Here is a 15,395-nt window from a genome sequence, read left to right as displayed (position 1 = left end):
ACTTTACGATTGCGACGAAAGTCGACAGCCTTTACAACAGCGTTTCGAATTTTCATAACGCTGCTATCAACGGCTTTCTTCAATTTTGAAATATTTCTACCACCGGTACTACTCGCTTCACGTATTTTATTACAAAGATTGCGGAGAAGATGATTCGTGCATTCAATCTTCTCCACAACAATATTAGGATACGGTGGAAAATCTCTCAATTTTTTTAATACATTACTATCACCGTCACCGATATATTGACTATAAATAAGGCCATGCATTTCTAAACTAAGTCGGAAGCCTTCGAGGATTATATCACTTTCCATACTGGTGGAGCTCTGATTACTTTCCCAATTTTTAAAACATGTATGCTCTTTTGCTACTACATTAATTTTAGCTGCTCTCGCGCAGACAATACAATATTTATTACGGACACCAACAAATAACACTTTTTTAGAATGATATCCCGTAATAATAGCTGCTCCGGATGGAGAATCGTAACTACCAGTACGGTAGGATCTCTTCATCCACGAGCCGTCTGTTATCACGGGTATATGCGGAATGCCGTCTATGACATCTCCTCTTTCGATTGCCAAACGTTTTTCCTCTTCGCCAGCCACGCGCATTTCTTTTTCCGCGGCGGCGGCGAAGGCTTCCGACATTTCATTATGATGTCTTATATATTTTTTATTATCCATGCATGGAATATCTACAGCAGCAAGAAGTTCTTCAAGCTGCTTATGACCAGTCCCTGTCAATATAGTACCGGATACGATACCACTATTGACATCCAATATTCTGTCATTTGTCGGTTCACTACAAAAATCGAATGACCTGTTACACATTCGACATATGACAGAAAAATTGCTTTTCAGACCGTCAGACTTCTTTTCGCGTAATACAAGATCAGCGAAACGACATTCGCCGAGCCAATGAGTGGATATTTTCTGCAATTCAGCAAAAACATGCCCAAAATCAACGATACGTCTCCCATTAATCTCTTCAGAATATAAACGATATGCGTCGATATTCTCATCAGTATGCAAAACAAAATTTTCTATATCTTCGACATCTTCGACATTTTCGATGTCTTCAACATTTTCGACGTTTTCGACATTTTCAATGTTTTCAGTGTCTTTGATATCTTTGATATTGTTTTGCATACTTTCCGATTCCTTGCATGAATTTGCAGAATTGTCAAGAAATGTAAACGACTGCGGTGACAACGCATCATTATCTGTCATAACATTTGCCTCATCTGTGTATGCGTACGGCTTGTTTATCGACAAACTAGTCAAATTTTCACAAAATTCACGAACATCTGATAGTGATCCCACAGAAGCATCATCATCGAAAATATTTATATTTTTTTCAGATAATAGAGAAAATGTATCCATAGATAATGATTGCGATGTCGACGTGTCATCATCTACATTTCTCTTATTCTCGCATGCATGTAATGGATTTATTGTACCTGGAATTTCAATGGATTCCGATCTAGATCTTCTTCCGGAGTCCTCAACAATTCTTTTTTGATTCCCAAAAGAATTGTCACAAAAATTCTTGTCACGCGCTTGTCGCATGAGACGCATTTTTTGTGAGAAAGACACACGTTTTGCCGAAACTGTTTTATTTTTACTAGTATATTTAGGCATAATGAATGTATAATATGCTCTAAATAATACTAACAATACTCTAATAAATACTATAATAAAAAACAGAACTCTGCACTGACATCAAACACTGCATACAGACTGTACAAAACAATACTCTATACTCTGTGCTACTAAAAACTACACTAAACTATATTCAAGCATAAAACATAAAATTGCTATAAACACATGAAAATCAACACACCAATTACATGAAAGCTTAGGTCGCATTTAGGTCGTGCGATATATAGTATTGCAAACGATCTAATTGCACTCGATCTCGATAGTACATGTTTGCATAATGGCGAACCATCAACGTGGTAAGTAAATAATTGTTCTTTTTATTTATATATGTATTTATATATGTATATGTATATATATGTACATATTAGACACATAATTTTTGAAATATTGCATTTCATATTTATATAAAGTATTTATTTATTTATGACAAAAATTGTAATTTTTGTAAGCAATGATTTTTTCTAACCTGCAATAACCTATTTGACCTTTGTGTATTTATGAATGTACATACATATACGTATATGAATACGAATATACATATATATTGTACGCATTATAAATCATTTTTTTTGCAGCAATACCGATGCCGCCCGTTTCTGGCTACATGCCAAACTTTGTGCCGCCCCAGCATCATAATGTTCACATGCGGCCCGCGCCCAGATACATTATTTATTATGTACAAGCACCGCAAGCTGTGAGTGTTTTGATAAAATAAATTATACTATAATTAATAATTTATAATTGAAAATATAATTATAATTAAATTTGTAGGCTGTAAATATTCCAACGGAACGTCGACGACGTTACCGCCAACGTCGTCGTGAGCGACGACAACGTGAGCAGCAGCTGCAGGTGCTTCCGCTACCACCGCCGCCGCCACCACAATTTCCGCCACCGCCGCCACCACAATTTCCGCCACCGCCGCCCCCGCCACCACCACCAGCATCGCCACCACCACCGCCACCACCGCCAACACATTTCCGAAATATAAGGGGGGGAAGAAGGAATGAAAGAGGTCGAGGAAGGGGAGGAAAAAAAGTTTTTCACTTTAATTTTTATTAATCGGAAGAGATAATAGTACCAGGGACTCGATTCTTGAATTCACTCGCAAGAGAAACGTATACGCAAATTCGGCTCTTACAGAAAAGTTGCAAGTTGATTGGCTATCGCATGGCTTTTAGCCAACTTGCAACTTTTCTGTAAGAGCCGAATTTGCGCATACGTTTCTCTTGCGAATGAATTCAAGAATCGAGCCCCAGGTATAGAAATCTTGTCAGTATTGAGACCAGATCTGCTGCTGATGGTCCAAAGGAAGACTTAAATGTTCAAACAAATTAAATAGAGAAGAATTTAAAAACAAGTTGTTACATATGGCTCTTATTAGCTAGCTTCCATTCTGAATTTGTATTTATATATCAGAGTCTTTTTATTTTATTATTGTAACATTAAATATTTTTTTCTTGAATCAATTTATGTAAAATGTTTAGTTAAAATGAAACTTTTTTTTTTGGTAACCAAGTTTTTTGATTGCATAATGATTGCGCACTATCACATAATGATTTGTGATACTAATATAAAATCAGTTTTTATATATGTTTAAGAATATATATAATTATCTTCGTATAGGTATAAAATATGTATATGTACTGAGTATAATTTATAAGATTTTTTTTATCATAAGATACAAAGTATAAGTTCTCTTGCATTAGGATTTATCATGTTATTATTTTCATAAAACTTTTAAAAAATTTAATATTGAATGTAATTGTGAAATCTATTTTTAGTTATTATATAGAATAGATATTTAAATATAGTGTATTATTTTTGCTACTATTGCTTAAATATAACAGGATAATAATGTTTGAATTTATTACGAATATAATTTAATGTATTTAACGACAGAATATCGCAATAATTGTGTAACAGTGTTCAACAATGACATGAAAAAGAAATTATTATATCAAGTATTTCAATGCAATATAAAAATTTTATACGAGAGATAAAAAAAGTTTTATATTATTTTATTAAATAGTTATGTATAAAAATATGACGTTGCTTTTTTCCAGCTCAATCTTCAATACCTTCAGAGTCTGCACTATTACTTTTCTTCTTGATTCGTAAACGAAATTGTTTATCTTGAATATGTCACTCTCATAAAATGGATGCAGATTATGTATGTCGATTTGTTTTGCCTGTAATCATAAAACATTAATATTAGCATAAAATAAACTTTATTTCTTATGTAAAAATTTTAATAAAATGTAAATATTTGAATAAAAAGATTCTGATATATATATATATATATATATATATATAATATTTTTATGATATTAAAAATAATAAAGTTAGATTTTTTTTCTATATAAATATTAGACATTAAAATAAGATAAAAAGATTTTTTCAATCCAAGTCATTGAAATAATTTGTGGTTGATTATATACTTTGTTAACTCAATATATATAACTTTCAAATTTCATTTAAATCTTTTACATTACCCGTTCCAATAAATCTTTCTCTGAAATTTCGACAGTCGTGATACGTCCACCATGCGAAGCCTTTTGAAACGCCAAAGTGTCTAGAGTGATTTGTCGTAGTATGTAATATAAGAGTTCACTATGGTCTTTCTTATATGATAGATATTTCTGGAACGTCTGTAATGAAATTTACATGTGTATTGAAAAAAGTTTAAATTAAATGCCTTTTCGGATTAAATGCAGATTGAAACTACATATGAAAAAAATAGATATTCTAAAAAGAGATACCTGGCGCATAGATTTCATAACGGAATATTTTTGCGTATCCACAAAACTATCGAGAATTATTCTGATGGCAAGATTCATATCGTTTTCTTGAACGTGATCTCTCAAATGCATTTTAGCACTAGCTTCTGCCATACGAATAATACTTTCTATATGACGTACGGTAATAGGCAAACTTCCAGTCGCCTGTAATGTAATAACGCAATATGTATCCTGCAAGCATACAGCCAGTAGCGATTACTGCAACGCCTCCCAAGCAGCAGCCAATAGACCATGTATTAAAATAGGATAAAAATATCGTTTCTGATCGACAAAATATTCAACTGAATATGCGAAACTATGTTCTCGAGATTCGTTAAGCGGTATAATGACATCGAGAAAATTTGGCAAAAATTGAAACATAATGAAGAACATCAGACAAAGACTTGTAATCGCTATAAAACATAAAAAGGAATATGATATAAAATTTACTGCGTCTCCATATTTCCTGGTTTGTTATATTTAAAAAATTTAGTTTTTGTTAAATTTTTTATTACATAAAACAATATCATAATCGCATATATTTAATGAATGAGAGATATAATAGATGCTAAATTAAAAAAAAAAAAGAATTTTGTTTTTATGTTATTAGAATATTACAAAACACGAAATTCTACTTGTTATTATTTTTAAAAATATATTATTTAATCAAATATATATTATTATTAAATATATTATTTAATAAACTCCAAATTGGAAAAAGAAACGTCTATTGATACATAAAAGTACCTATATATCGATGCATATATATAAAAACCTTTAATTTATAGAAGTCATTTAATTTATAGAATTAATAATTTATAAAGTATAAATATATTACTATTTTTTATTTAAAAAATAACCTAAATATAAAAGAAAAATCAACAGATTCGTCAAAATAGTCATAGTCTATAGAAAATTTTGTACAATTACTACTAAACATAAAGTTATATTTTTCATTATTATTATAAACCATCCATTATAATAAATATTTTTTAAATCTTTACACACTTTTCCTAACTATTTATACCATAATTTGATCCATATATGTATATTTAGTGTTATTTATTATTAAATACCAAAAAAATATTTTTTTTTTTCTATAATATCTATAAATATATATATATACACATATAAGTATATATATTTATACATATATTTATATATTTACGTTTATTTCAATTGTATATAACTAAAATAATATTATATACAAATATTATTTTATTTATACATAAATATTTTATTATTTATATAGATTTTATTTATAAATATTATTCGATAATTATAATTTTAGATGCATATAATGTGAAATACTGCGCGTGCATGAAACGATTATTGGAAGATAATTTATGTTAGGCAAGAACTGTCGCTATTCTTGTTCTTTTACATATACATATACAATACAAAGATACAAAGATAATATGAATATAGCCAATTCTTGCTAAAATCGCATACATGTCCTCAACATATTAGTATTTGTGCCTACATGGACGCTACTACATACGCGATGCAAGAGAGACAAAGACAGAACGATTATCTCTCTCCTTGTCAAGCTGTCAGTATGTTACCACGAAAATTTCCCCAGTTCCTTAGATCTAGTGAGAATCGTATCGTCCAGATTTCTCATCAAATAAGTGACATAGCTTCGTGATTTTTTTTTTAATATATTCTTTATATAATAATGCAGTCAGCTAAAGAGCCCGATTTTGCATTTTTGCTCTTAAAAATTTATAATAAATTAAATACGGACTCGCGGCTAACCCAACCTTACCCGTTGCTAACTGCACATTTCCCCAAGTTTATTAAAAAATTGTATTTTCACCTTTTTTTAATAAAATAGCTCTTTAGCTGATTACAGTCGAGCTTACTGATTAAGAATATCGTAAATTTAATGAGATTCATTCAGTATTTTGGCTAAAATCTGGATTATACGAATCCGTAATTCCCGACCGGCCGACAGGCGTCTCCACCGTGTCGCCTGCCGACCCTTAAGTACTTTCTGGCAAATTTGGTATTTTCTTGTTAATTCTAGTGAATTTTAGGAAATTTTTACGAGATTTTGTTAAATTCGATCAAATTCAGCATTTTCCAAGTTTATTTTATTATATTTACAACAATTTTCATTAATTTCAGTACATTTAACTTTCGAGCAAATTACTAAGGTATACTAAAGGTATTTTCTGGTAAATTCTAGTGAATTTTTGGCAATTTTTACGATATTTTGTTATATTCTATCAAATTGTGCATTTTCTAACTTTATTTGATTATATTTACAACAATTTTCATTCATTTCTGTACATTTAACTAAATTGGAGCAAATTTGGTATTTTCTTGTAAATTCTAGTGAATTTTTGGCAATTTTTACGAGATTTTGTAAAATTCTATCAAATTCTGCATTTTCTTAGTTAATTTTATTATATTTATAACAATTTTCATAAATTTCAATTGAGTTTTCAAGAATTTAAATAAATTTTTATAAATTTTACTTATTTCTTTAAAATTTTGTATTTTATTGTAATTTCTAGTAAATTTTGCATAATTGGAAAGAATTTAAGTTTATTTCACTAAATTTTACTCAATTCTATAAAATTTGTTATCTTGTTATTAAATTCTATCAAGTTTTCAACAATTTAAATAAATTTTAACAAATTTCAGAGTCTCCTAACTCGTCAACGGTTAGAGATACGAGGTTGGACCCGGTTACCTTTCTCGTACATCTCGTCGAGTCCTACGAAAAAGTATTACAACTCATCGCTCCGCGACTTATAGTTTCTGAGTTATCGCATTTTTTAAAAAGTAAACAACTTTCCAAGTCTCCTAACTCGTCAACGGTTACAGATACGAGGTCCAACCTTATACCTTTCTCGTTTCTCTCTTCGAACTCTCCTAAAAAGTATTACAACTTGTCGCTACAAGAGTTATAGTTTCCGAGTTATGGAATTTTTTCTAAAAATAAACAATGACTCGAGTCGTAAACGGTTAGAGATTCGTTGATCTTGTCGAGTCCTACAAAAAAGTATTACAACTTTTTGCTCCACGACTTATAGTTTCCGAGTTATCGAATTTTTGATTTTTCTCCCTCTTTTTTCTTTTTTTTACAAGGTTGAGCGGACCCCCTGGTCCAGCAATCGCACGTCGGCACCTGCAGCGTGTAAAAAAAAAGGTAAGTACCCCGTGAAAGTCGAATCATCGTCTTTTCACTACTTTTCACAACTTTTCACTATCCCGATTCGATCGAGTACAATCTACCCGGATTTCCCAACTCGTAAACGGTTAGAGTTACGAGTTTGGACAAGAGATCCTTTTTTGTACATTTCGTGAAGATGTACAACAAAGTATTACAACTTTTCGCTCCGCGACTTATAGTTTCCGAGTAATGTAATTATCTTACTTATTTCCTTTTTTTTCAGGTTTCCAACACTGTTGAGCGCACCGGCTGGTGGAGGACAGCTTCCGAGTACACTTGGAGCGTCGAGAAAAAAGGTAAGTACCCCGCGAAAGTGGAATTTTCGTTTTTTAACCGATTCTAGTGAGTAAATATACTCGGATTTTTCAACTCGTAAACGGTTAGAGATACGAGATCGGACAAGACGACCTTTTTTGTACATCTCAAAGAGATGTACAAGATAGGACTAACGTCGATCTTGTATTTCGTATCGTTGAAGAGTTACGAGACTTTGTTACACAAAATAATAATAATTTTTCGCTTCAAATAATTTCCTTTCTTTCAGGAGTTTATTAAGAGTATCGGATATGCCGGATAATACGGGCCGTAAGAGGAAGGTGCCACGGCACTGGCAACGATCGTCCGACGAGGATGACGCGGCGGACAGTGGGGAAGCGGTGCCGACGCTGCACAACGCCGAGTTTTGGCGCGTATGGCACGCGTTGATGCCGGTAACGGCAGATAAGATTCTATATTTTTCTATTTCTTTTTTATTGTTTTCAATTCGAGATTCGCTACTCTTTTTAACCTTTTCGTCTTTGTTGTCGTCATTGTCGTTTGCTGATGAGGGGCGCAGGCAAAAGTGGGAGGAATTGGAGTTTCTTCGATTTGAAAGAGAGGCGGAAGAGGAGCAGCGTCGAGAGGAGGAGCGGCTGAAGCGTCGAGCAGTCGCTCTTGATTTGCGAGGTAGGTAGTTGAAAATTGGAATCGTCATCGATGTAATAACCTTTTCTCTCTTCATTATTTATTTTTTCTTTTTTTTCTTTTTTTCTTTTTTTCATTTACATAACACTCGTTTTGTTTTCAGCCGATTTGGAGTATCGCCTTTACACGGCGGATACTTGCCGTGGAAAGGCGAAACCGGCCGATGAGGGCATTCATGGAAAGATGGTTGGGCCTTCCACCGCAGGAGGAGTTGGATGAGGAGGAGGAGGAGGAGGTGGACTATTGGGCGTCCTTGCAAGGTACAGTATCACGTAGTTTTGTAATATTTAAATTTTTAATATCGTTTCGATATCCTCGCAGCTGAAATCGATGCAGAAGAGGCGGCAACGGAAGCAGAGGAGGAAGCGTTGGCGGAAGAGATCGCGGAAGCGGACACCAATGAGTACGTGCCGATGTTGCCAAGGTCAGAGTAATAATGAAAAAAAAAATAAAAATAAAAATATATGTATTATTAATGTTAACAAAGAATCTGAAAAAAAATATATTTAATCACCTATATTTGAAATGAAAAATATAAAAATGTGCACACACACAAACACACACAAACACACACACACAAACAAAGACACGCAAACACACACAAGACTCTCGAAAGTCCGTCCCCACCTTCTCGCGTTGAGAGTCGGGCAACGTCGAGGGGATAACTCTTCGACGGCTGACGGGGCTCCGGTTAGGTTGTGACCGGACAGATAGTCGTAAGTGTACTCACACTACGCTCCCCAATCAGCAGGCCGGGATGATTTCGCCTTTTGCTGCGGTCGCCAGGTATTTTATCCGCCAAATACCAAGGTTGTGGATGTTGCTTGTGACAACCAACACGCGCTGCTGTCCGTCGCTAAAGCGGTTCACCTCTCGTTTCTCCAGCCGCCACTAATCCTTTTTTCTTTAGATTTCCGGTCGCCGTGGGATGCAGCCGCACCGTTCAACTACAGGATCACGTCGTGGGACTTCGAGGGATCACGGATCGCACGTAAGGTAATTAACTGAAGGGTTCGTAATTGTTTTAACAAATCACAGAATTTATTCAGTTGTCACTGTTACAATTTATTGTTGAATCGCGTCGCCGATTACTTCGCATTCGTACAATATTAACGGTTACGTGTTACGACAGGTATTCGCGATATCGCGCCGCGCACCTTGGTCGCGTTACATTAATTCGTGGAATCGCGTTATTTATTTAATCGCATTCGCACCGTGTCGCGTTGGCGTGTCTCGACAAGTTCGCCTTTATCTTCCGCCGCACTACGCGTTCAGTCACGACCATTATGTAACTTGAGCTTATTCGTCGTCGCGATTCTTTGTTCGCTCTCGATCCGACGTGGATTCGCTTGGAGACTCGCTCGGAATAATCTCCCGAGTCCTGAGAGCGTCGCCTTTTATAGTGGCTCTCCCCTCCACTCGAGTACGGGCCAATCGCGTGTTCGCGCCCCGCTACGTTGGTGTTACCCAATCGCTTGTGTCTCCCCATTCCGGATCCATCGTCCAATCTTGTCATTCTCTCGCTCGCTTCGCTCGCGTCGGTTCTCGGTCTTGCCTGACTCTCTATATGTTTTACCCCTAGTATTACATATGTCTTTTCTTTCGCTTCGCGTACATTCCTATTCTCGTATCTTTCTTGCATGCTCGCTTCGCGTCGTTATCTTTCGCTATGAATAATTCAATAATTTGAAATTTGTTTTATTAACATAAAGTTTATTTAATAAATAATATATTTCGCGTCTTTCGCGTGTTGAAATCGAATAGAATATAACTTTAAATAACTCAACTTGCTTGAGTAGATAAATTAAAAGTTTCCGCGTCTTTCGCGTATCAAAATAAAATAGAATATAACTCTAAATAACTCAACTTGCTCGAGTAGATAAATTAAAAGTTTCCGCGTCTTTCGCGTGTCAGAATAAAATAAAGTCTTTATATTGCTCGCAAGTGTAAGATAAATTATTCTGCGTCGCGTGCCGCGCTCGCGCTTTATAACTAATTATCTTTTTATCTACAATATATACATCCTTATCTATCGTATTTTATTTTTCTATTTTTTATTAACGCGCTGCATCTCTCTGACCTTTAGACGTGCATTCCAATGTTTTTTAATTTACTTTATTTGTTTTTTTCCAAGTTTGGAATAACTAGTCAAACTACTAATTGCTCAGACTTTATAGATTTGAGTGTCATTACGTGCATACATCCTTTTACACTTGTTTGAATGTAAATCAAAGTCTCTAGTTTTTAAAATCAATGTTTTCTCAAAATTAGAATTGAAATAAACTAAAATCTTTAAAATAATTATAATCTTTTCCAAATGTTATAATTTTGGTGTCAGTGTGTTTCTCGAGATGCGCTATGCGTATTTCTATACTAATCTTATAGCTAATAATAATAGATCTTATCGCTACTTTTAACTCTATTAGTATTTTTGGTTTATTTTAATTTTATTATGTTTTTTTGTTTTCTTTTTATTTATTATATTGAAACTAATGTAATTCAAATGTGTAAGTATAAATCTAAATATGTTTTAACTATATGGAAATTAATATACTATGTGTTAATTTATTTACAGGTGTGCTCGCTACCTTGCCGTGCCTTGGTCTTTAGCTCCTGCTGACTTCCAGGCTCGTCCTCCGGTTGCTGCCAGTCGTCCGAACCAGCGACCAACGTGGTATTGTCCGGATCGGCCGATTCTACGGTCGGTCGCAAGGTTAGGTTGTGACCGGACAATGGGTTCTGAGAGTTCGGGATTAGAGTTTAGAGGTTCTCTTACCTTGTTGATTACGGTCGCCAATCTGTTTTCCTCCCACAGACAAGGATGGTTTTGTCCAAGGGTCGTCTTTGATGACCCCAGCCTTTTCTCTCTTTACTGCGTAGACGTCTCTCCCAACTGCGTAGTCGCCTTTGTTCTCGGCACAAAGCGCCAAGATGGCGTCACTTCGCCTTTGTTTGGTGACGACGTAATTCTTGTGTCGCGCACACTTTATAATTAATCAGATTAATTGTTATTTTGCTTCCAGGTTCCCCAGGATGTCACAGCTTTCTCTCGGCGTTGCAGCTTGTCTGGGATTCAGCAGCCACGGTGTCACGCACGGGAGTCAGATATTTCAAATAATCAAACACTTGTTTGTTTATATTTAAATATATAAATATATTTAATTTTAATAAATATAAAATTTAGTCTCTGATTATCACATTAAATATCACGCACGTTATCTAGACTAACAGGTTATTACGCGTTATCTCGGAATTTCCGTTAGCACGTTTGTAATCTGCGACGATGTACCCGCCGCCTCGGCTAGACTGCGAAAGACCTTGTCCCTTGCTTGTCGCTCGCTTATATAGTCTTGGACCCTCTCTCCGGTTCCTCGCCTCGCGCATGCGTATCTTGGGTACGCCTCTGGCGTGCTATAGCTTTCCCCGAACTTATTTCGATTGCTGGGATGGTAATTCCCCTTTTACCAACTTATGGTAGTCGGTAATTGCTAGATCTAAACCTAACTTAATTCCTTCGCATTGGGTAACTTAATAATTATTTGAGTATGCTGCCCTGGCAGTCAATAAAAATAACTTATTCTTCTTCAGCCCTCAACCATCCACTCCTGGACATAGGCCTCTTCCATTTGTTTCCACGTCGTTCTCTCCTGTGCAGTCTGTATCCAGTTTTATCCCGCGTGGCGCTGGATGTCCTCTCGCTATCTTGTCTGTGGTCGATCTCTGCTCCTCTTTGACTCCCACGGTCTCCATTGCATCAGGGTCTTGGTCCATTTAAGATTATCTCTCGCCACGTGACCCGCCCACTGCCATTTCAGTCTTGCCCGTTCCACCACATCCGTGACTCCCCTTCTCCTTCTGATTTCCTCGTTCCGGATTTTGTCCTTCAAACTGATCCCCAACATTGCTCGCTCTATCGCTCGTTGGCAGACCCGAAGTCGGTTTGCGCTGCTTTTCGTGAGAGTCGCAGTTTCTAGCCCGTACGTTGCAACGGGCAAGACACACGTGTTATATACCTTTCTCTTGAGGTTTATAGGAATCTTTGGTTCTCGGAGGATGTAACTGAGTCTGCCCAAAGCTGCCCAAGTCAAGCCGATACGCCTTGTGATCTCTGCTGATTGGTTGTCCTTCCCCATTTTGATATTTTGCCCTAGATATATGTATTCATCCATTCTTCAGAGGGTGTGATTGTAAATGACAACCTGTATGTCGTTCGGACTCATAATTTTTGTTTTTTGTAGGTTCATTTTCAGACCTACTGCTTGTGAGGCTTCTTTTAGTTCCTGCAGCATTACTTCGAGTTCACCCGCGTCACTACTGATGAGGACGATATCATCAGCAAAGCGGAGGTGGTTGAGGCGATTCCCGTTGACGTTGATACCTTTTTGCTCCCAGGACATGTTTTTGAATACGTCCTCCAGTGCCAAGGTGAAGAGTTTGGGCGAGATGGTGTCGCCCTGTCGGACGCCTCTCTTGATTTTGACCTTTCCTGTCGTCCAGTCCTCCTCCATCTTGACTCGTAACGTAGCGTGTTCGTAGATGTATTTGATCAGGCTTGAATACCTGGTGTCGATGCGAGCCTTATCCATCGCTTCAAGCACCGCCCAAGTTTCGATCGAGTCAAAGGCTTTCTTGTAGTCCACAAACGCTAGGTGTAGAGGGATATTATACTCATTGCACTTCTCGATCAATGTACGCAACGTTTTTATGTGATCAGTCGTGCTGAATCCTTTCCTAAATCCAGCTTGTTCGATAGGCTGGTAAAAATCAAATTTCTGGATAAGCCGGTTGGTTATAATTTTGGTCAATAGCTTGTAGAATATGGAGATCAGACTGATGGGTTTATAATTTTCCATGTTCGCACGGTCGCCTTTCTTGAAAAGCAGGATGACCTCGGCGTTTTGCCATGCGTCCGGGATTTCGCCTTCCTCAAGACACTTGTTCAAGAGTGCCAGAATTGCATTTTCTAGTGTCTCTCCACCGGTTTTAAGAATTTCGCCCGTGATCCGATCCTCCCCTGGCGCTTTGCAGTTTTTCAGTTGGTTCATCGCTGCTCTCAGTTCTGGCCCGTCAATCGCTTTTAACTCTTCGGATCCCACATTTCGGACTATCTGTTTTCCTTTTTTTCGCTGATCTGGGGGTGGAATTGACTGTTTGTATAGTCTTTGGTAGAAGTTCTGGATGATCTCCGTGATCTCGTTCTTCTCTACAGTAATCTCTCCTTGGTCGTTCTTCATCTTATGAATTATCATCTTCCCTTTTGATAGACCGGAGCGTAGAACTCTCATATTACAGTTGTTTTCTATGGCTTCCTTGATCACTTGGGTGTTAGAGGATTTTGTCCCTTCTAATGGCTCTCTTCACTTTTTTATTTAGGTCCTTGTACTTCGGCGAGTCTCTGTCTGTTTTCCTTTTCTCTTCGATCAGCCTTTCGGTGTCTGTGCTAACTTTTCTCTGGTTTCTCGATTTCTGCATCGAGCACACTTTTTTCACGGCGATCCGGATGCTGTTCGTAATTTTTGTCGATAACGCATTTAGCTCTAGGTTCCATAGCTCCTCAGTTGGTCGTAGCTTTTTATCGATTTGGGTGTTGAATTCGTCTTTTTTCCCTTCCATCTCGTACATTGTGGGTCGTATCTTTTTAGCTATCAGGCGCCTCCTCTCCATCCGAGTATCAATTTGGAGTTTCGCTCTCACCAACCTGTGGTCACTGCCTGTGTCAAATCGATTCAGAACCGAGACGTCCATACATATATGTGTTTTTCTGTGGCCAAAACGTAATCTATTTCGTTCTTCACTTTGTTATCTGGACTCCTCCAGGTCCACTTTCTCTTGTGGTGTTTTTCGAAGAAGGTGTTTAGGCAGTATATTTTCTCTTTATTGAGAAAGTCGACCATCGCTTGCCCTCTCCGGTTTCGCTTTCCCAGCCCGAAGGCGCCAACATACGACAGATCCGTTGCAGCTCTTGCTCCAACCTTGGCATTGAAGTCGCCAATTATGATGGTGAACTTGGCCTTCTCTGTATTCTTTGCGGCCGTTAGGTCTTCATAAAACGCCTCATTTTCCTCGTCTGTCGAGGCAGAGGTGGGTGCATAAGCTTGCATTATCTGCATGTTGTACTTGCTGTTGGTCTTGAGTGTTATATAAATGACTCTGTACGAGATCGCTTTCGTCTTAGTAATGAGGTGTTTCATCCTCTTGTGGATCATTAGAGCCACGTCACCGATGTGTGCATTTTCGTTGGAGTTCCTCTGGAACAGCAGATGTCCTGATTTTAGGATGACTGCTTCGCCGCTGAGCCTGGTCTCGCTGATCCCCAATACGTCCCACTTGATGTTCTGCAGTTCTTTCTCAAGGTTCGTCTGGTGTTCTTCGGACCTCATTGTGCGGATATTATATGATGCTATGTGGACTGTTTTCTTATTCCTTCTGTCTTGTTTTGGACAATTTTTGTCCTTTAGTCGAGCTTTTGCCTCCCCCAGAATCCGTGAGGCAGACTGACGTATCAGTGCGAGATTCCGAGCGCCTAGCTCTACTCGCCTGGGGTAATATTGTTTTTAAGTTCAACATTTTATTTGGAAGATTTTTGGCAATTAAAACGCCACGCTTGCCAGACGTGGTGGCGAGTACCTGTTGGTCCACGGGAGCTATTTTATTTCGCTCCTACCCTTCAAGCAAGCTTGATGAGCATTCCCCCATCCGCCACCCGGGGGACGCGCCCTTAGGGGGTTGCAGGCTCCCCCCAGGTATATAAAAATAACATCAATAAAATATACCTCAGCGGTCGGTATGTACCGACTAGTGGGT

At 37.1% G+C, this 15,395-nt stretch overlaps 1 protein-coding gene and 1 pseudogene across 2 annotated transcripts; both read right to left on the bottom strand.

Moving 5' to 3' along the window:
* Positions 1-3,688: 3,688 nt before the first annotated feature.
* On the bottom strand, positions 3,689-4,604 carry LOC145937910 (DNA replication licensing factor Mcm2 pseudogene; annotated as a pseudogene). Its single transcript, XR_014425652.1, has 3 exons — positions 4,427-4,604; positions 4,160-4,315; positions 3,689-3,856 (listed from the first exon to the last, which is right to left on the bottom strand). The product of XR_014425652.1 is annotated as a DNA replication licensing factor Mcm2 pseudogene (transcript).
* A 9,713-nt stretch (positions 4,605-14,317) lies between these two features.
* On the bottom strand, positions 14,318-14,971 carry LOC145937909 (protein CFDP2-like). The gene has a single exon (XM_083041265.1). It carries the CDS (start codon positions 14,969-14,971, stop codon positions 14,318-14,320), a length of 654 nt encoding a protein of 217 aa, XP_082897391.1.
* Positions 14,972-15,395: the final 424 nt, after the last annotated feature.

This window comes from Prenolepis imparis, unplaced genomic scaffold (genome assembly GCF_030444845.1).
Source record: "Prenolepis imparis isolate NDT839.2.m4 unplaced genomic scaffold, iyPreImpa1.0 SCAF_6, whole genome shotgun sequence".
NCBI classification, from domain to species: domain Eukaryota; kingdom Metazoa; phylum Arthropoda; class Insecta; order Hymenoptera; family Formicidae; genus Prenolepis; species Prenolepis imparis.
Note: the sequence above shows the minus strand (reverse complement) of the source record. Positions and strands in the feature narration are given on the sequence as shown.